At 43.9% G+C, this 18,789-nt stretch overlaps 8 protein-coding genes across 8 annotated transcripts in view; 2 read left to right on the plus strand and 6 right to left on the minus strand.

The window, feature by feature from the left end:
• Nucleotides 1-1,324: 1,324 nt before the first annotated feature.
• Nucleotides 1,325-3,638, plus strand: FA14DRAFT_152529 (uncharacterized protein; the record flags this gene model as incomplete). Its single annotated transcript, XM_025497537.1, has 2 exons — nt 1,325-1,345; nt 1,461-3,638. The coding sequence occupies 2 exons, from the start codon at nt 1,325-1,327 to the stop codon at nt 3,636-3,638; spliced, it is 2,199 nt and encodes a 732-aa protein (XP_025357420.1).
• Nucleotides 3,639-3,981: 343 nt separating this feature from the next.
• On the minus strand, nt 3,982-7,270 carry FA14DRAFT_163148 (uncharacterized protein; the record flags this gene model as incomplete). Its single annotated transcript, XM_025499798.1, has 2 exons — nt 3,982-4,043; nt 4,180-7,270. 2 exons carry the CDS (start codon nt 7,268-7,270, stop codon nt 3,982-3,984), a joined length of 3,153 nt encoding a protein of 1,050 aa, XP_025357421.1.
• A 543-nt stretch (nt 7,271-7,813) lies between these two features.
• FA14DRAFT_170008 (uncharacterized protein) lies at nt 7,814-10,566 on the plus strand. Its single transcript, XM_025500252.1, has one exon. The coding sequence runs from the start codon at nt 7,931-7,933 to the stop codon at nt 10,484-10,486; it is 2,556 nt and encodes an 851-aa protein (XP_025357422.1). The 5' UTR covers nt 7,814-7,930; the 3' UTR covers nt 10,487-10,566.
• On the minus strand, nt 10,530-11,025 carry FA14DRAFT_10194 (DUF1242-domain-containing protein). Its single transcript, XM_025495695.1, has 3 exons — nt 10,979-11,025; nt 10,760-10,904; nt 10,530-10,691 (listed from the first exon to the last, which is right to left on the minus strand). Exons 1-3 carry the CDS (start codon nt 10,979-10,981, stop codon nt 10,627-10,629), a joined length of 213 nt encoding a protein of 70 aa, XP_025357423.1. The 5' UTR covers nt 10,982-11,025; the 3' UTR covers nt 10,530-10,626.
• A 286-nt stretch (nt 11,026-11,311) lies between these two features.
• Nucleotides 11,312-12,272, minus strand: FA14DRAFT_152532 (uncharacterized protein; the record flags this gene model as incomplete). The annotated part of the gene is made up of 2 exons (XM_025497538.1): nt 11,312-12,118; nt 12,186-12,272. 2 exons carry the CDS (start codon nt 12,270-12,272, stop codon nt 11,312-11,314), a joined length of 894 nt encoding a protein of 297 aa, XP_025357424.1.
• Nucleotides 12,273-13,587: 1,315 nt separating this feature from the next.
• Nucleotides 13,588-14,976, minus strand: FA14DRAFT_176426 (uncharacterized protein; the record flags this gene model as incomplete). Its single annotated transcript, XM_025500669.1, has 1 exon — nt 13,588-14,976. One exon carries the CDS (start codon nt 14,974-14,976, stop codon nt 13,588-13,590), a length of 1,389 nt encoding a protein of 462 aa, XP_025357425.1.
• A 1,962-nt stretch (nt 14,977-16,938) lies between these two features.
• FA14DRAFT_159313 (uncharacterized protein) lies at nt 16,939-17,628 on the minus strand. The gene has a single exon (XM_025498153.1). It carries the CDS (start codon nt 17,620-17,622, stop codon nt 17,062-17,064), a length of 561 nt encoding a protein of 186 aa, XP_025357426.1. The 5' UTR covers nt 17,623-17,628; the 3' UTR covers nt 16,939-17,061.
• A 913-nt stretch (nt 17,629-18,541) lies between these two features.
• FA14DRAFT_10270 (uncharacterized protein) overlaps nt 18,542-18,789 on the minus strand; it is a 1,619-nt gene continuing 1,371 nt past the window's right edge. The window contains exon 3 of the mRNA XM_025495696.1: nt 18,542-18,789. Within this exon, the coding sequence (XP_025357427.1) occupies nt 18,584-18,789 (206 nt within the window). The 3' untranslated portion in view covers nt 18,542-18,583.

An 18,789-nucleotide genomic window follows, 5' to 3' on the forward strand; every position in this document is an offset into this window, starting at 1 on the left:
AAAGTCAAACTCCAAGCGTGAATGAGGGGTTGATGTTGATCCAGGGTGTGTGTGCCTACATGCATTAGTGAAAAGTGGCTACGTAATTGCTGCAAGAGCACAAAAACAGTTTTCTGTGAATAGAGCTATATAAACCCATTGGATGGGTGATTGTGATGTAAGTTCCCGTTCTGTCGGTTTATCTACTTTGCATGAAGGGGCAGTTCAACAGTCATTTCACTCAAAAAGCCTCTCGCTGCCGATTAACCTTCTTTCTTCCCTTGTTCTAAACGCCACGCATCAAGTAAGAAAAACATCACATGTACGTTCATGCACAACATTTCATCAAAGAGATCACATCTATCGGCCCATACCATATGCACGCCTAAAGAAAGGTTTCGTTTCTGTGTCTGTCTGTGTTTATTTTGTGATTTGCACGGGTAAAGTTCTTTTGATCTACAAAGCACACTACCCGTGCGTGCTTGAAGGCGTTTTAAGTGCTGCGCGTATGCACGGCCAAAACAAGAAAGGTCCCTAAGTTGTTAGACTTTTTAATGTGCTTCCGATTGTCCTGAGTAGTGTTGTTGTTTTTCTTGCTCGTGTTGGTCTCTCTCTCTTTGAAACAGCGGACATGTACGAAAGCTAGCAATATATGAACAATGGATGTGTAACATTTCCACTTTGACCAAAAAGGGCATTCGATCAGTGTGGAGGATTGTCCTTTAGGGATATACACTCTTTCTTCAATCAACACCTTTTTTCCCTTTGATAAATCTTGATCAGTAGCAATCATCACCAACAAAAGCTTTGTTCACAACCACCTTCAACCTCTTCCTCTTTTTCTTTCTCCTTCTTCCTCTTTCCCTTATTTATTTGATCGTGTCGTTGTCGTTGTTGTGGTGAAGCTGTGAACAAGGCAAACGAAAACGGAGAATATACCGATCATAGACAAAAAAAGGTTGTCAAGTCAATATCAAATCCCAAATTCATCCGACAATCACCCTCCACGCCTATTTATTTAGCCAAGCTAACTTCAACGGAACCGCCTTCAACGTCATTTCCCTTTTCGCCGCATTTTTGTTCTTTTCATTCCTTCGACTGATAGGGAATTTGAATCACCGACCGTATTCATACACACTCACACGCAATTTAATGAGATATACCTACCAATAAGATCAAGCAGCAAGCCGAAACACAAATCAGCCCAGCATAAATTATAACAGAAGTCAAGAGCAATATTCCGGATCACGCTCATTCGCTGATTAAAGAAGGCCAAAAATATTCTTCAACCTTTTCCGCATCACAAACAATTTCATCCGAAGAAGTCACTTTTTTCACATACGCAATGGCACAACCCGGACTAAGGGTGAGTATACTGATTGAATTTTTTGATTCTTCCAGTTTGCTGACATTGCCCACTTACTCTCTCCCCATCCCTAATCATGTTCATCTCTCTTTCATCGCAATTTGCTTTTTTACAGACGACATCGTCCAGAACTCGCCTAGGACGTACTGGTGGCATGCCTTCCTCAAGAAGCGGCGATAGATTGCACATCAACAACAATAATGAAAATGCTACACAATCTGCTGTCAATCCAAATTTATTGCGCAATAAAGCATCAAGAACTGCAATGTCCTCAACCGCAAGCTCATCGTTTGGCAAAGCGGCCGGAAATGCTGCTATGGATCAACAAGCAAGAAGAAGACCTGCTTTGGGCGATAAGACCAATACACAGAACAACAATGCAGGATCTGCTCCTTCGGAAAAGATTGGAGGAGGAAACGATCACACTTTGAAGCACAAGGTTCCTGCATCTGCCACCATTGCACGTCCTGCTGCTAAACCAAGAGCACAGTCAACAGTTTCAGAAGCATCAAGCAGCAAGTTGAACGTCGCACAATCCTCTGAAGCCACCTTGACAACGAGTAGAAGCTATGCTGGAGGACGTCATTTGCGAGGCGTTTCTTCCTCTTCAGGTACCACACTTGCCCGCGATACGCAAATGGGTGAAGAAGGAGCGAGTGCACCATCGTCTCAGAGATCTTCCATGGTCAGCTCTTCCAGCTCAAACACACTTGCACCAAGAGCAGGATCGCAGGCTTCTGTCTCTCACCGAACACAATTGGAACAGCAATCAAATGCAAGGAATCTTCTTGGCGTTCGTGGACCCAGTCCGTCTGCCAGTAGCGTTGATGAGGACATGAGTGAAGCCGAATCTGAATGGCATTCAAGCAGCATGGGAGCAAGAACTAACAACAACAGCAGCAAGACAGACACAGATGAAGAATTCGCTGTAAGAAAGGAAGCAGGAAGCGCTTTGGCTTCGTCTGATGAAGAAGATGCAGCCCTTCTCCACGGTGAAGATGGCGTGGAAGATGAAGAGTTGGAGGATGAATACGACGAAGAGGACGAAGAAGACGGATCGGAATCAGAATCTGTTCAATTGAACAATCTTGATCCAGATTGTTTGATCTCTTTGCCATTCGAGATTGACGAACTGGCAAGAAGCAAAGTAGAACGCATTTGCGCAATGTATGAAGAGACAGTCCTGCACGATGCTGCTATTCGTCAAGCTGAAGAAAGACAAGGAGCTGTCGCACGTGGTGAAATGTCAGCACACACGGCTGCACATGAAGATGAGTTGGCCATCATGGGATTAGATCCAGAAGAGGTTCGCGATACAAGCATGGTTGCCGAATATTCTGCAGACATCTTTGCTTATATGGCAAAGTGCGAATGCCGTACGATGGCCAATCCCAACTACATGGACTTCCAAGGCGAGATCAGATGGCATATGCGAGCAACATTGGTGGACTGGTTAATGCAAGTTCACATGCGTTATCACATGATGCCTGAAACATTGTGGATCGCAATGAACGTTGTTGATAGATTCTTGTCCGCTCGTGTCGTCTCCTTGGCCAAATTGCAGCTTGTTGGTGTCACGGCCATGTTTATCGCAGCAAAGTACGAAGAAATTCTTGCTCCAAGCGTGGACGAATTCGTCTTTATGACCGAAAATGGCTATACCAGAGATGAGATCTTGAAAGGAGAACGCATCATTCTCACCACTTTGGATTTCAATATCTCTTCATACTGCTCGCCATACTCTTGGTGCAGACGTCTTTCAAAAGCAGACGATTACGATATCCAAACACGTACGTTGGCCAAATTTTTCATGGAATTGACATTGTTCGATCATCGGTTCTTGCGAGCAAAGCCAAGTTTGATCGCTGCCATTGCCATGTATCTCGCACGCAAGATGCTCGGAGGAACATGGAATGAAGCCTTTGTCTACTACAGTCGTACAGTAGAAGAACAATTAATTCCTGGTGCCAATCTCTTAATCGAACGTTTACTCGACGAAAGTTTCCCCGACTGCTTCGTTTGCCAAAAGTACGGAAACAGGCGATACTTGAAAGCCAGTATCTTTGCTCGTGATTGGGCAGTACGTAATCAAGAAACCATGTTGGTCGCCAGTGCATCCAATGCCAGCAACATCAGCGCTTTAAGCGGTCAAAGTATTGCCGCAGAAGATCCTCAACACAATATCATCTCAGCATCCGCATCTGCATCTATCATCAATTCTGACCGTCAATTGCAACATCATTTTGCCGAACAAGCCGTCATTGCACCATCGTCCACTGCCGCTGTGTACTAACAAACATCAACAGGCTGAGGTTGTAACAGTATTTATCGTGTGTCGTGTTGGTGGTATATGTGATGGGCTGTACAAGGTGCCAAAAAAGCAGTATACCCGATTTCTTATTATTCGATTTCTATCTCCCCTTTTTGCCTTCACTTTTTTATTCTCGCACGCATCTCATTATAACCGTCTCTTGAAGCGATTGAAAACCGCTCTTCATTTATCAAAACGCATCCATCATCTCAACATCATTCTGATCATTTGCACAATTTATTCTCCATATCCATACCTTCACGCACACACACACATCTTTCCCTTTTTTGACTTCTTTCTTTATAACTTATTCTTTCATTATTTTTTATCTCTCATGTTTCGTCAATCGATCGAATTCATTCAAACCACATATGTGTGTGTGAGCGTCTATAAAGTACATAAAAAGATGAGTATGATTGGCTTTAAACCTTTTTCTTTTTGTTGGCTTTTCCAGTGACTTGCGGTGTGGATGCTCTACTGGATGAATCTCCGTTGAGTAAACCATCAGCAGGTCGCTTTTTACCGCCTTTTGCTCCGTTTGCCTTTGCAGCTGCAGGCGCTTCAGCTTCTTCTTCTCTTTGAATAAGAGTCAAAAGAGTTGTACAACGTCTTCCGATCTCAACCGGTGTCCTACTACGGATGAACCAATCGAATCTAAACATATCTTCTTTGCCAACATCGGCTCGAATACGTTCATAGCAATCTTCTGTTGATAAGCCATAACGTGCTAATTTGATCAACAAGAATCGATCTTCATCTTCGCTCCATCCTTTACCTTTTGCAGCACCTGTACCGTAATTGATCTTGAGTTGCTGTTGGGGTAATTTGTACGAATTGATCTTTCGTTTGAGCATATTTTCGGTTTTTGAGACTTTTTCTCTTCTCTTTTCTCCTTCTTCGATCCTTTGCATAATCTTGTCCGAATCGCTCAATTCGTCATACCGTTCCCAGAACACGTTAGCATATACTTCAACCTGCTCTTCAGTCTTCACACCACCCATCTCTTCAGCAATGGCAGAATACTCTTCTCTGCCGTATCTTTCGCAACCACGAATGAATGCTTGGAAATCACGTTTGTTCCAATCAGGGAAACCTTCTGATTGTAATTCTTCCTTTCTTGCATTCTCTTCTTCCGTCAGCGGTTCGGCATTATCAATTAAATCTTGTTCTGCTTGACGTTCACGTTCAGCTTCATCTTTGTCAACATCATCGCCAACTTTGAGTGGTACTTTGTATCCGACACTCTTTTGATAAGCAGCCGTTTCACGTTTGTACAACTCTGCAAGTTCGGTAGGGAAGAATTGATAATCATTGATAGCCACTTGCTTTGGTGCTTTGGGAGCTTTTGGTGCGGCTGCTTTCTTTGTGCCCATCGCATCTCGGTAATAATTATCAACACTATAGCTCACCAAGCCCTTTCTCTCACGCTTACTTGGCTCGATCCAAATACCACGTGAAGTGTTTCGATTACGGAAATCTTGTCCTTCCCATTCCATTGTAGATTCACTGCGGAAATTGTTCAAATCATCCAAATTGAACGATGAATATTTCTCTTGCAGAGCTTGAGTTCTCTCTTCACCACGACTGATAATTGCGTCAATATCATCGTCGATCAACATGTTGTCCTTTGAAGAAATAATCTTTTCGGCACCATGTTGAATCATGTCCACCAAATCATCTTTGGATTGTTGATTCTTTGAAGGCTGGGCACGACCTTGTTGGATGACCAGTTGATCCAATCGTAGCTTTTGAACGGCTCGATCCAAGATACGTTCTTCGATTGCATGTTCAGTCACAAATCTGAAAACGTACACTTGTTTTGTTTGACCGATACGATGTGCACGATCCATAGCTTGTAAATCTGCTTGAGGATTCCAGTCGCTATCAAACAACACAACGATATCAGCTGAAGTCAAGTTGATACCCAATCCACCAGCACGTGTGGTTAGCAAGAATACGAATTTCTCACTACCAGGCTTGTTGTATTCATCAATAGCAGAGATACGGTCTTCGTGGGCTGAGCTACCATCGATACGGCAATACTGGTATTCACGGAAAAGACAGTAATCTTCCAAGATGTCCAACATACGACTCATTTGACTGAAGATCAAAACTCTGCTTCCTTTGGCTTTCATTGATTTGAGTAGTTTGTCCAAAATGACCATCTTTCCGGCATTGTCAACCAGATGTTCGTCAGTGGTAAAAGGTGGACCAGGTTCTGCACCATCAAAGAGGTAAGGATGGTTGCAACATTTACGCAATTGCATGACGATATTGAGCAAACGTGTCTTTCCTTCCTTCTTCGATCCAACACCATTGACAGCATCAATGTCCTTCTCCAAAAGGGATTTGTACCATTTCCTTTGCATCTCTGTCAACCCGACAAAGACATTGATTTCCTTTTTGGGCAAAAGACTCTTTTCAACGTCTGCCTTGACACGTCGCAATAAGAAGGGACGTAGAACTTTATGCAATTGTTGAACGACTTGATCCTGTGCTTCATCTCCTTTACCGCGGAACCAAGACTCGAATGCCTCGGAGTCAGAGAATACATCTGGCAAGAGGAAATTGAGCAAACTCCACAATTCCATCAAGTTGTTTTGTAGAGGTGTTCCAGTGATCAACAAACGGCTACGACTGGTGAATGCGCGCACAATTTGACTGAGCATTGAATCAACGTTCTTGATTCGGTGTGCTTCATCGATAATGATGTACTCCCACGATAGCTTCTTTAGAGCACCTTTTTCGCGCAAACACATTTCATATGTTGTGAGCAAAACGTCGAAATTTTGCGTCAGCAGCTTGGATTGGATCAATTCGTTACGATCTTCTTTGCTTCCTTGTAGGACTGCTACATTGAAACCAGGAACCCAATGTTCAAATTCGCGAGCCCAATTGTTCAAAGTTGATTTTGGCACAACGACCAAGTGGAAACGAGGGCGGTCTCGGTAGAATTTGAGCCATCCCAAGAATGCGATTGTTTGAAGTGTCTTTCCTAAACCCATTTCGTCTGCCAAGATACCGTTGATACCATTTTGATATAGCGAAATCATCCAGTTCAAACCTTGCACTTGATAATCACGCATCTTACCACCCTTTACGTAAGCGGGACTTTCATCAAAGATGAAGGCCTCTTCGTCATTTCCATCTTCTTCTAGCATTTCCTCATCTTCTTCCTTTTCCGTCTTCCTTCTGCGTGTGTCACCTGCGCCACCTCCCTTCTTTCCTTTCTTTTGAGCTTTTTGTGTTTCTTCCAAAAGTTTCTTGAATTCTGGATCTTTTTCTTTCTTCAAGTCTATGAAATGTTGGAACAGCTCCGTCTGACCGAGCAAATAACTGAACCGTTTGATACTGTCTGCCAATTTGGTCTTGTTGACTTCTTCACGTGTATTGGACAAACCAGCATCTCTTTGAGCTTTCTGACCTCTTCGCACTTCACGCTCACGTTCACGTTCGAGCTTTTTATCTGCTTTACTGGGTGAATTGTTTATCGATTGATCTTCATCATCGTCTTCTAGAGCATCATCCTCTTCCTCTTCATCTTCATCACTTGGTGCTTTGGATTGAACGCGACTTGGATTTGCTGAAGGAGCACGACTTAGGTCTGCACTCATGGGAATATAATCTGATAATTTGTCTTGATCATCTTCCTTGAGACCGTTTGCCTGCGTGACAGACACGGCTGGAAGAGGGTTGTTGGACGACATCCTTGCAGATGTGAGAGGGTGCCTTTGGAGGAGCCAAAGTGATCCAGCGAGGTCTATTGATGGAAAGTGTTACTCTTCTCTATCTGGAGACTGGCGAGTTGATGAATCTGAAAGATGTCCGGAACGATGAAGGTGTAAGTTGAGCGCGATTCCCTGTCTTTTCAATCTGTTCTCCTATATGTAGGCCGTGATGATGATGTTGGTGGACAGAGATGAAATATTTTCTCAAATCGGATGACGCGAACCAAACTTGGGAATGAACAACTTTGGCTGAAAATTGAGGAAAGGCACAACAACAGCAAGTACATTATGTACTGTCTTCGCGTACATAAGCACTTAACGCGGCCTTAATCAAACAAAACGCGAGAAGAACGCGAGAAAATGCGCCGCGCTTTAATAAGAACAACAGTTTCGAGTGAATGCAATCTGGTCATTTTGAACCAGATTCTCATTTACTACCTCATCTACCCACCGAAATCATCTCAATTTGCAACTGGTGGGTAGGGGATTCTTTTCAACGTCACTTCGTCAAATGCTCTTTTATCTGCTCGCTTCTTTCTTTGCAATATGTCTAATCCATTAGCTTACCGTTCCTCACGGCCGGAACTATCATCATCTTCACCTTTGGCCAATTTGCAAGATCTATCATCTTCAGAACCTCTTTCGCCTGGTTCACCCACACCCGCTTTCAGAAGGTCTATTGGCAGTGCATCAACCACTGCTACTTTGACAAGTTTGGATTCGTCTTATGATAGTTCTCAAAATCGTTCAAAAAGGACAAACGCGTTCCTCTTATCGCCAAACAATTCCCATCCTGATCCATTCAGTGGCAATGCAAAAGCATCTCCAAATTCGCATCCATCATTTGGAAAGGATCAGATGAGAGCAAAACATTTACGGAACTCTCCGAATGCAAACGCTTTATTCGCTACTACTAGCAGCTCTCCTTCTTGGCAACGAGATGATCAGATCTTAGGACGGCATTTCCATGATTCGTCAGACGATCATCCTAGCAGTGATGATGTTGGCGAATTTAGTCTTGGCAAATCAACATCAAACGCTGGATGGGAAGGTGCGGGATTGGGAATCAGAGATTCATCACTCATGCCGGGTCAAGATGCATCTTCAGTTCTTGGAGCTGCATTCCAAGAGCCCACTTCGCCAACATTAGGCAAAAAGCCTAGAGCAAGAACATTTGAACGTACTCAATCCAGTAGTCATGACCCTTTCAGCGCGATTGGCGGTTCAAGCATTCGTCCACCTCACTCTTCTTCTTCGGCTGACCGATCATATCCAACGGAAGGATCACCGCGTGCACAGGTCATCCGGCAAAGAAGACGACTTGCCGGTTCTTCTCCACAGCAACTTACACGTATTGGTGGAAAGTTTGCAAATCACACTCAGAATGGAAATGGAAGCGATAGTGATGAACAAACGCCTCGAAAATGGGAAAGGGTGGTATCAGGATCATATTTGCAACAACAACAGCATCACGCTGTGAATATACCCCAAGTTATTTCAAATATGATGGGAAAAGGAGAGCCTATCTTGAATCTAGAAGAATCCGACTTATCTTCAATCGATCCATCTATCGCCGATTTGTCCAAATACGTTAGGATACCAAATTTAAGGCGAGACGATGAGCTCAGTCGTCCGGCAGGCGGGTTTTCCAGAACATCTTCATTGGTGAATGCCGAAAGGCTGGCAGGCTCTCCGATCAATTCACCTTCACGAAATAAGTTGTCGAGCAGCGGAGCGAACAACAAATTAGAGTTGTATTTGGCAAAGAATAATCTTCGTACAATATCAAGCGCACTATTCTCAGTGACAAATTTGACGGTATTGTCTGTTCGCGGGAATAAGTTGAAAGAGCTGCCGCCCGCTATTGGAGACTTGAAGAACTTGACAGAGCTCAACGTATCCTCAAATGAATTACGATATTTCCCAAGTGAAATACAAAAGTTGCGTCTTACCAAATTTGCCTATTTTCCAAACAAGAATCTTTTTAAACCTTCGCAAGATGCCAGACTTTCCGTTCGAGCATCACTCGGACTTCATAATAAGATGACCGTTGCAGAGATACGGAAATTGGAAGAAGAGAAAGCACAAGCTCCTTCTAGCTCTATTCCTGGAAGTATGGGTCCACCTGCTCTTCCTTTTCGCAGTAGACCTTCAATGCCAAGTCAGCCCAGTTTTGCATCTGGTTTCTCACAGGGTGACGCAAGCACAAGTGGGGGCGAGAAAGCAGTACAACTAATTGTTCGGGCGATTGAGCCGAACGAGACTGTTTTAGCAAATTTAACACCCATCAAAGAGTTGTGTATAAGAGCTCTTCTGCAGCCTGATGGCGAAAGACATCAAGGTGGAGGGCAATCGTCATCAAATAATGGCAAAGGAACAGCAACGATGCTGGACCGATATGAGGCAGGAAGTGTGTCGAATATGCGTTATAAGGTGGATAGAGACGAGATCAAAACACTTGAAGCTGCTCGTAGAAGTGCTGCTGGCGTTTGGGGTCAATTCCGTATTTCTTCAGATAGGTGGTGTTCAGGAGAGATTCTAGTGAAGGATGAAATTCCAACTCGATCTCGTCATTCAAGAACAACATCAAAGGATGTAACGTTTGATGAAGATGCGACTATGATGCCTGATGAGGACGGAGGAGAAGCAAGCGGAGAGATGAGCAGCACAGATGATGAACGACAAACGGAAAAAGTCGTTGATGTGGAAGCCGAATTGGATAAAGGAGACGATGCGATGCGAAATCCATGGTTCAACAGATGCCCTAATCCCAGGCATAAATTGTCCAATGAGGCATTTGAGGAAGATGAAGAATGCGACTGGCCGCCGAATGACATCAGTCGAGTTTTTGGCCAACCATGTGTACAAAGAATCGAATGGGTCAGTCATATCGGTGGTTTCCCAGTGATCAACAAAGGAGTGTATAAAGAAGCTCTTGCTGCAGATGCACTCCAAAATTCTCCACCATCGAATTCACAAGAGAAGGATGCAAGTCCCGTACCTGATAAACGACCTCTAGCGCAAGGCAGCGATTGTCTTCCAATCTTATGGCGTGGATGTATGAGAGGTTGCCTCAACTTTTTAGAAGATGCGGCGAATTGAAGTTGAGAGATGTTCTTCTTACTCAGTATCATACTTGTACTTTTATCACAACCTAAATGCTTATACCAGATCTTTTGCCGAGGCTGTGAATTGATGATGGATTAATAATACAATATCGTAGAGCTCGAATTAAATGGCGTTCAGACGATCAAATAGCAGGCCATAACGATACACGCAAGCGATACATACGGCGATAGCCGTTCACCTGTGAAGGCAGAAGAGGGTGTGAAATGTCAGCTGATGCTTTTCGTGCGATGAAGCTGTTCTTCTCACCTATCCTCGCTGCTTTGAATACTAAGCCAAGCGGTCCATTCTTATTCCTATCAACCAATCCGGGCGCTGCTGCTCTGATGTATGTGCATGTGCAAATCGATAATAGGATCACTAGCAAAAGTGATGAAAAGTTGAACAAAGCCGACTGCAATCAAGGTGATGGGAACGACTGATTAGCATGGATCAAAGCTGATGTCCGCCTTCTTTGCTGCTACTCACCATTTTGGTAGATTGACCCAATTTGAAGGATGATGGTGTGATGGAAGAAGAACATTAAACGCGCTTTGGCCAACACCACTCAATTGCATATGCCCGCGTTTGTAGCGCGCATTCATTCACCAGCACCCTCATGAAAATGATCATAATCTTCACCATCACTATAAAAAGAAGTATAATGAAATTGAGGTAAATGGAAGACATAAACATTATTCTACATGACGGCTACAATGACTGAAGCGCCAGCGCCACATATTGTCTAGAAACATCTATGGACAAATGTTACAATTCATGACGAAAAATGCACACAAACAGATTGACTATTGCAAGGCTTGCTCAAATCGGGATACCGTTATGTGTAACACGATTCTCATGGCCAACTGCCATGCGTTTGAACAGATTGGGGCTTTCAGATTCACCGACAGCTTCACGACGATGTGGCATATTCCAACGTTCATTCGAAACAGTTCTCATCTCATTGCCAATTGCCATGCGTTTAACCATCTTGATTTGCATCTTATCACTTCCAATCTCACGTTTTGCGACTATGCCATCCGGGTGGTTGTTCTTGAATGTCTTTTCATAATCGATATGTTTTCGTTTGACAAAATTTGGACTCGAGCCGGTAACATTTCCATTCTCTGTTCCGCGGCGCTTCATATTACCTTTACCAATTGGCACCCGTATGTTTGGACGAGCGATAGACATTCGCTTAACTAACACAGGTCTTTCAGCGCTTCCATCCTTCATACTGCGCTTTCCATGCAGCAGATGCTTTGGAGGTAAGTGCACAGAGCTTGCCATGCCCATACGTTTGACAAAGATTGGACCATTGTTTGTCACTTTGTTTTGTTCTTCAGACAAACTGCGTGGCAGAATGATTTGATGATCGATACGATTTTGGTGATAGTTGATTGTCTCACGTTTCTTCAAAATTGGCTCTTCCGTGTCCTCATTGCTTTCTTCAGAATCCATTGGATCGACTTCGTATGCTTCAATGCACATTTCTTCGCATGTCTCATCATCATCATCATCGTCAAGATCGCAAACCAAATCCTCACCCACAATAAAGTCTTGCTCATATGGTACCTCAATAATCTCCTCTACGTCCTGTGACACGGGCACAATATACTCGTGACGTTCCTTTAGCAGACAAGGCAAGAGAGTGTTAGCTTGGTGTAGAATAACAGTACATCACTGCAATACTTACTGGATCATATTGGGGACTTGCAGATGCTACAAGCAATAGTGCATTGAGCACCACAGATAGCAGAACAAACGAAGAAGCCAGCTTCATTGTTGTCAACGGAAAAAATGTGATGGAGAAGGTAGCTGACATCCGAACAAAACAAGCCCTTTTTATGCTTTTGCGATCACACCTCGTTCAACAGGTCAACGTCAATAAGGGGCGAATTATGTGGGCCTGCTTTTGCGGTGTTGGCGTCTATGCAAGTGGCAGTACTGCTCATCTTGACAATTTACTGACTGCTATCGTTTCAATCACTCTTTGTCCTCCGGACAGCCCCGATTTGAATTGAAAGGATTCACAACCTCCTCCGAGAGCTACGTCATAAACTTAACAAAATTTCATTGCCAAGAGGTTGCAGACGAATCAATGATCTCGCTTTCACCGCCACATACAAAGGTAGTGGTTGTTCAGAAAGGTGTCATTCACGGTCTATCATACACGACGGAAATATACATCAAATGAAGCATTTGCTGCCACTTAATGATTTTGCAATTGTTGTGCAATGTATCTTTTCGCAACTTGTTGACTAGCAGTCGCATATAGCAATTGTGTTCCACTCCAAACTCCTTTGATCTCTCGATGATTGATCGCATGGCCGTGGAACGGAAGGTGAAGACCCTGAAAAGGATTGAAGGAAGTGAGAGAAAGGATCTACAGATGCAATGAACAAAACATTACTCACTGCATCAACGGTTGGCCTTGCTTGAGAAACATGCAAAAAGTAGAAAAGAAGCAGATTTATCACATGCATCGCGATGCTGAATTGTACGATTAAAAGATGGCATGTCTACTTTTGCATTCATGCAGCAGAGATGTCGCTTTTATATTCTCATGGTACATGCATACGAAGGATTCGGAGCGGCATTTGGATCAGGCTATCAATAGTTCAGCCCCTTTGCCAAACCTAAACAAATCTTAAAATCAAGATTGCCTCGAGGCTTACCAAAGTGAAACCGATCGGAAATTCTTTACGAATCGGGTCGTACGCCAATCTTGCGTTCATTGAATCTCGTCGTGACGCCCAGTCAAAGAGCTATGCTGCTCGGAATCAGAACACTAAACTTTGACGTCTTTCTCACGGAAAATTTCGGCATCTTCAGATAAAGATTTGCAGTAAGTTGAATGATGGTGAGCTACTTTTCAAGGACGTATGATGCAATGACCATTATCACTCTTTCCTTTTCACTCAGCGACATTATACAATATAACGAATCATGATATTGAAGCGAAACGATACAAAGCAAGAAACAAAGAATCTGGGCTAAGAATTAAAAGAATAAGAAAGATGAAAGAATCGAAAGAAGCTGAAAATAGATCTGTGAGCCAGCACAGAGGTTCAAAAGAAATTAAGACAAGAAGGCAATCAGGGAGGTCCACCAGCATTGGGAGCATGACGTTTGACGAATGTTGATTCACCATCAACTTCAGCCACAATACTACGTTTGTCTGGAGGGCCTCCGGCATTGTGTGCGTGACGTTTAACAAAACCTACTTCAGCCACAATACTACGTTTGTCTGGAGGGCCTCCGGCATTGTGTGCGTGACGTTTAACAAAACCTACTTCAGCCACAATACTACGTTTGTCTGGAGGGCCTCCGGCATTGTGTGCGTGACGTTTAACAAAACCTTTACTATTGGTTTCTTGAGCAACATCACGTTTCGAAGGGGGACCACCTGCGTTGTGTGCATGTCTCTTAACAAAACCTTCACCATTGGTTTCTTGAACGACATCACGTTTGGAAGGGGGACCACCTGCATTGTGTGCATGTCGCTTAACGAAACCTTCACCATTGGACTCATTCACTTCATCATTCAAGCCACGCTTTTGAGGTGGGCCACCCATTCCGCCACCACCACAGCGTTTGACGAAAGGTTCTTCACCACTTTCAGAATCGAGGCCACGCTTTTGAGGAGGACCTCCCATTCCGCCACCACAACGTTTGACGAAAGGCTCCTCACCACTTTCAGAATCGAGGCCACGCTTTTGAGGTGGCCCACCCATTCCGCCACCGCAACGCTTGACGAAAGGTTCTTCACCACTTTCAGAATCGAGGCCTCGCTTTTGAGGAGGACCTCCCATTCCGCCACCACAACGCTTTTGAAAAGGTGCTTCGTTGGCAGTTTCATCTTCAATGCTACGCTTTTCTGCAGCAGGGGCAGGTCCCATTGGCATATGGAAACCACCCGGAGGTCCAGGAGGGAAACGTTTAACAAATTGAACCGTATCAATTTCTTCATCAACACTGCGTTTAGCAGCGGCTGAAGGAAGGAATGGTTCAGGGCCTCCGTTGTGGAATCGTTTGACGAATTGATCTTCAGCGTCTTCATGTACATCACGCTTTTCAGCAGCAGGAGGAGGACCCATTGGCATACCAGCATGCATTGGATGGTAACGTTTGACAAATTGATCTTCAGCGTCTTCATTTACATCACGCTTTTCAGCAGCAGGAGGAGGACCCATTGGCATACCACCATGCATTGGATGGTAACGTTTGACGAATTGATCTTCAGCGTCTTCATTTACATCACGCTTTTCAGCAGCAGGAGGCGGACCCATTGGCATACCAGCATGCAATGGATGGAAACGTTTAACCAGTTGATCTTCACCTGCATCTGCAAATCCACGTTTAACGACTTTGATCAAATTACGGTTTTCCAATCTACCTTGAACCATACCATTGTCATTGTTGGCAATCAATGCCAAAGCAATAGTCAAAAGAGCAAGAATGTTTGCGAAGGCCGGCTTCATCATTGTTGCAAAAAGTAGAAAAAGAAAGAAGATATTCTTAGCTTGTTTGTTTTCCTGTTTGAAGAGGATGAGGAGAAGAGAGGGTTGAAAGTCAAAAAACAGGCTTTTTTATACCTTTCTTCCTCTCAAGAGAAACTCTTTTTTCGTCACCACTTACGCCTCTAAGCAAGTACCCATTGCCATTACGGGTCTTGGTCTGATCGTTCGAAAAGCCCAAAGGCATATAGCTGTGCTTGCTTGCATAGCCTTGTCATTGCCGCATAGCAATCTTGACAAAACTCATACCACCGCGAAAGAGTGGCTTGGATACTGCAATCCACCTTTCAGTTCGAACAGCCTTTGACGCCCAAAATGAGCATCATCTTGACAAATTTGCCAGCTTTTGTGCTCAATACGCGGCTGAGAGGCGTAAGCCGCAGAAAGTGGCATTGACGGTGAATGATTCTTCATTGCCGCGCCCTATTCGTGGCTGATTTGTGATTTCGCCGTTCGGATATATGTTCACTGCCATTCAAATGATTTGGTGAAAGGTCAAATTGTCTCGCTGTCAAGATTATTGCCAAGTATGATGTGATCTTGATCTTGACAGTGTCTGATATACGATCGCAGACGGAAGGGGCAAACGAGGCAAGCGAGCGTCAATGAAAGCCTACACTTCGGTCAAATATTAGAAATCTTGGCAGCGGTTATTGCTCTTTCGGATTTCGATCGGAAATTAATACCACAGAAATGAACAGGATAGACTACTTCGTATGCACTGTATGTGTTCCTTATCTGCGGGATCTGACTCAGTGTGTGGGGATGTATGCTGTACATGGAGTACGATGATGTTTGCGTCATAGAAGTTATGCAAGGGTCGGATTATATAGATCTGATATGAATACACCTATCATTGCGTACATTGAAGCGAAAGGTATCAACACACGAATGATATAGCAGAGGTCAAAAAACTCTCATTGGACGGCAAAAGTGGACAAAAAGTACGCAAAAGTAGGCGGAAATGTACTTGAAGTGGACGACAGAAAGGAAAGATAGACTGTAGATTCAAAGCCATAAAACAAAAGAGCAAACATTATAACCAGGCCCTTGCAGCGTACCAGACGCTGACTTGAACCATAGATCGTTACGGCCACCAGGATCATTTGACGAGCTTGACGTTTGTACAGAATGGACCTTATATCACGGCATCGACAGGATTCCTGCTCCATACAGTCCTGGTACGGTCTTCAATAGCCACCAAGACCATAGCGACGATAACGAGTCTGACGTTTTTGCAAACGGGTATTCAAATCACGTTTCTTGACAAGGAGTTCTTCACCTTTACCGAAGTCACTTCCAATAGTACGTGCAACAGGTGGATCTGCCGAATGTTTACGACAGTCAGCAACTGGCCCATCACCGTAACAAGCGATCTTGGAATGGATTCCATCAGTTACTGCTAGCATTAATGCAATCGTGAAAAGAAGAGCGGTTGAAGAAACTGTCTTCATAGTCAATTTTGTGCTAGTTGCATTAGAAAATTAAGGAAATAAGCATACAATTTCTCGAAAAAATGTGTCTTTTATATCGTACACCAGATTGACTTTGCATGACACTGCCTTACGCCGTCAAGCTTTATTGCTGTGCACATTACAGAGCACCTCGGTCATATTTCTCGCAGCTATGATTGATTCAGAAATGCCAATTTAGCACGCATAACTATATTACCTTATGCTGTGTTCTTTCCATTGTTTGAAAAGCTTGAAGATGATGTAAGCCTACGAGCAGAATGAATCGATTCTTGTATACCTCCTTTGATTGGTGAAATGACTGCTTTTAGCAATTGAGACGGTCTTTATCATCCAAACAAGGGGAAATATCATGAAAACTGTGTTGAAAGGATATATACAAGAGTAGTAGAAACGGTAAGCATAAAATAAAAGATATGAATGAAATGAAAATCGTTACAAGACATAAGTGAACAGAAGTGTAGAAATATGTGTCTATCTAGCTGTATACGAACTCGGACAAAGCTTCACTTCTCCCATTGTGAGGAACCATAATCAGAGCAAGAAGGCTTTAGAGACGCTAAATACGATAGGATTCACTTCAAGCAGAGCAACGGATTTGACGTTTGCTAAAGCTCGGCTCCAAGTCACGTTTTTCGGCTGGAGCTTCTTCACCGCCACCGCCACCGCCACCACCTCCTCCCATACCTGGAGGTGGACCCATATGAGGAGGCATCATCGGCATATGAGGAGGACCACCGCCCATATGGAAAGGAGGCATACCTGGCATTCCCGGTGGACCGAAATGACGTTTGACAAGCTTTGTGGTTGATTGAACCAAGCTACGTTTAACCATTTTTGCTTGATCGAATGAAGTTGGACTAATATCACGCTTTTCAGCAGCTGCCGCGGCCTCGCCACCTGCTTCGCCGCCGCCAGCAGCCATAGCTGGTGGTGGACCATGCATCATTCCATGAGGAGGATGCATACCATGCATAGGAAATCCGTGCATTCCGTGCATTCCATGCATCATATGCGGTGGACCCATACCCATCATACCATGCCCATGCATGGCATTGACAGGTTGAGCTTCATTGATGATCAACATCAGCAAAGCCAAAGAGAGAGAGCAAAAAAGATTTGTAAAGGCCGGCTTCATCATGATGATGTGAAAAGGAATTGTAGAAGGGTGAGGAGGAAGGAACGAAAAGATGGTCAAAGTTGACTTCTTTTAAACCTTTCATTCATATAATTTGAAAGCATACATTTGCCACCAGTTTGAGAAATTTTTGTTGCCCCTGATGGACTGAGATGCAGTGTAAGCAAATGCTGTCTTGTCAAGATCATTTATGCAAACCATCATCACTTTATCCGAGGATAGCCCCAGATATGCCACACGGATTTCGGAGCAGCTCGGAATGAAATCGGGTTGCATACTCAGACCCATTAACGACCCTATGAGTACGCCTTCGCTGAAAGGAGAAAGCTGTGTAAGATGTTAAGACTGAAGTTGTTTCAATAGCCGTGAGGCTATACCGTCTTGGTGAAAGTTGAGTCTTGCTATTAGTATTGCCAAGAGAAGCGCTGTTTGTGTCCTGCATTGTATACCGAGAAGGGGCATGAAGCATCAGATGACCGCGAGGTGATGATTGCGGTTGATTGGTCTAAACTACAATTGAGCATTGCTTGAACTAAGGAACTTGAAATGTGTTCACGCTTTTCAGCAGCAGCTGCAGCTTCGCCACCTGCAGCTTGGCCGTTAACGGGTCGAGCTTCATTGATGATCAACATCAACAAGGCCAAAGAGGGAGAGATAGAGAGAGAGAGAGCAGAAAAGATTTGTAAAGGTCGGCTTCATCATCTTGATGGAAAGGAGAACTGTAGAGGGGTAAGAAGGGAGAGATGAAGATGAACGAAGCATTGTAAAGTCATCAAATAGCTTCAAAGATGATATTGAGTATAGAAAAAAAGTTGATAGTACAGTGAAAACATATTATACACGACGAAGAGAAGGAGAAGAAACTACTGAGAGAGCATAATCGGTAGTCGATCTCCAATCTGAATCATTGAATACCGCCTCAAAAAAGAGTGCTGTAAGCATCATGCAGGTAACATTCAGAAAATTAAAGAGCTTGATCGTTTGAACGTTTGCTATAACGAGGGCCATTAGAACTAAAGCGCTCCTTGCCACCTAAGCTACGTTTCCTTATAACCATTCCTTTTGGGCCTACACGACGACCACCAGGAGCGCGAGGTCCTTTGTTTGGCTCAGGAGAGCGTTTGATGAGATCGTTTTGATTTGTTAGCAAATCTACTTCACGCTTCATCA

Source organism: Meira miltonrushii (genome assembly GCF_003144205.1).
Source record: "Meira miltonrushii strain MCA 3882 unplaced genomic scaffold FA14scaffold_1, whole genome shotgun sequence".
NCBI lineage: Eukaryota > Fungi > Basidiomycota > Exobasidiomycetes > Exobasidiales > Brachybasidiaceae > Meira > Meira miltonrushii.

Excerpts from the sequence above, each read along its gene's own strand:
- FA14DRAFT_170008 (XM_025500252.1), top strand. The coding sequence starts at position 7,931 with ATGTCTAATCCATTAGCTTACCGTTCCTCACGGCCGGAACTATCATCA.
- FA14DRAFT_10194 (XM_025495695.1), bottom strand. Across the intron at positions 10,692-10,759 it reads ATTCAAAGCAGCGAGGATAG|GTGAACGGCTATCGCCGTAT; the intron begins GTGAGAAGAACA and ends CTGCCTTCACAG.
- FA14DRAFT_159313 (XM_025498153.1), bottom strand. The coding sequence starts at position 17,622 with ATGATGAAGCCGGCCTTTACAAATCTTTTTTGCTCTCTCTCTTTGGCT.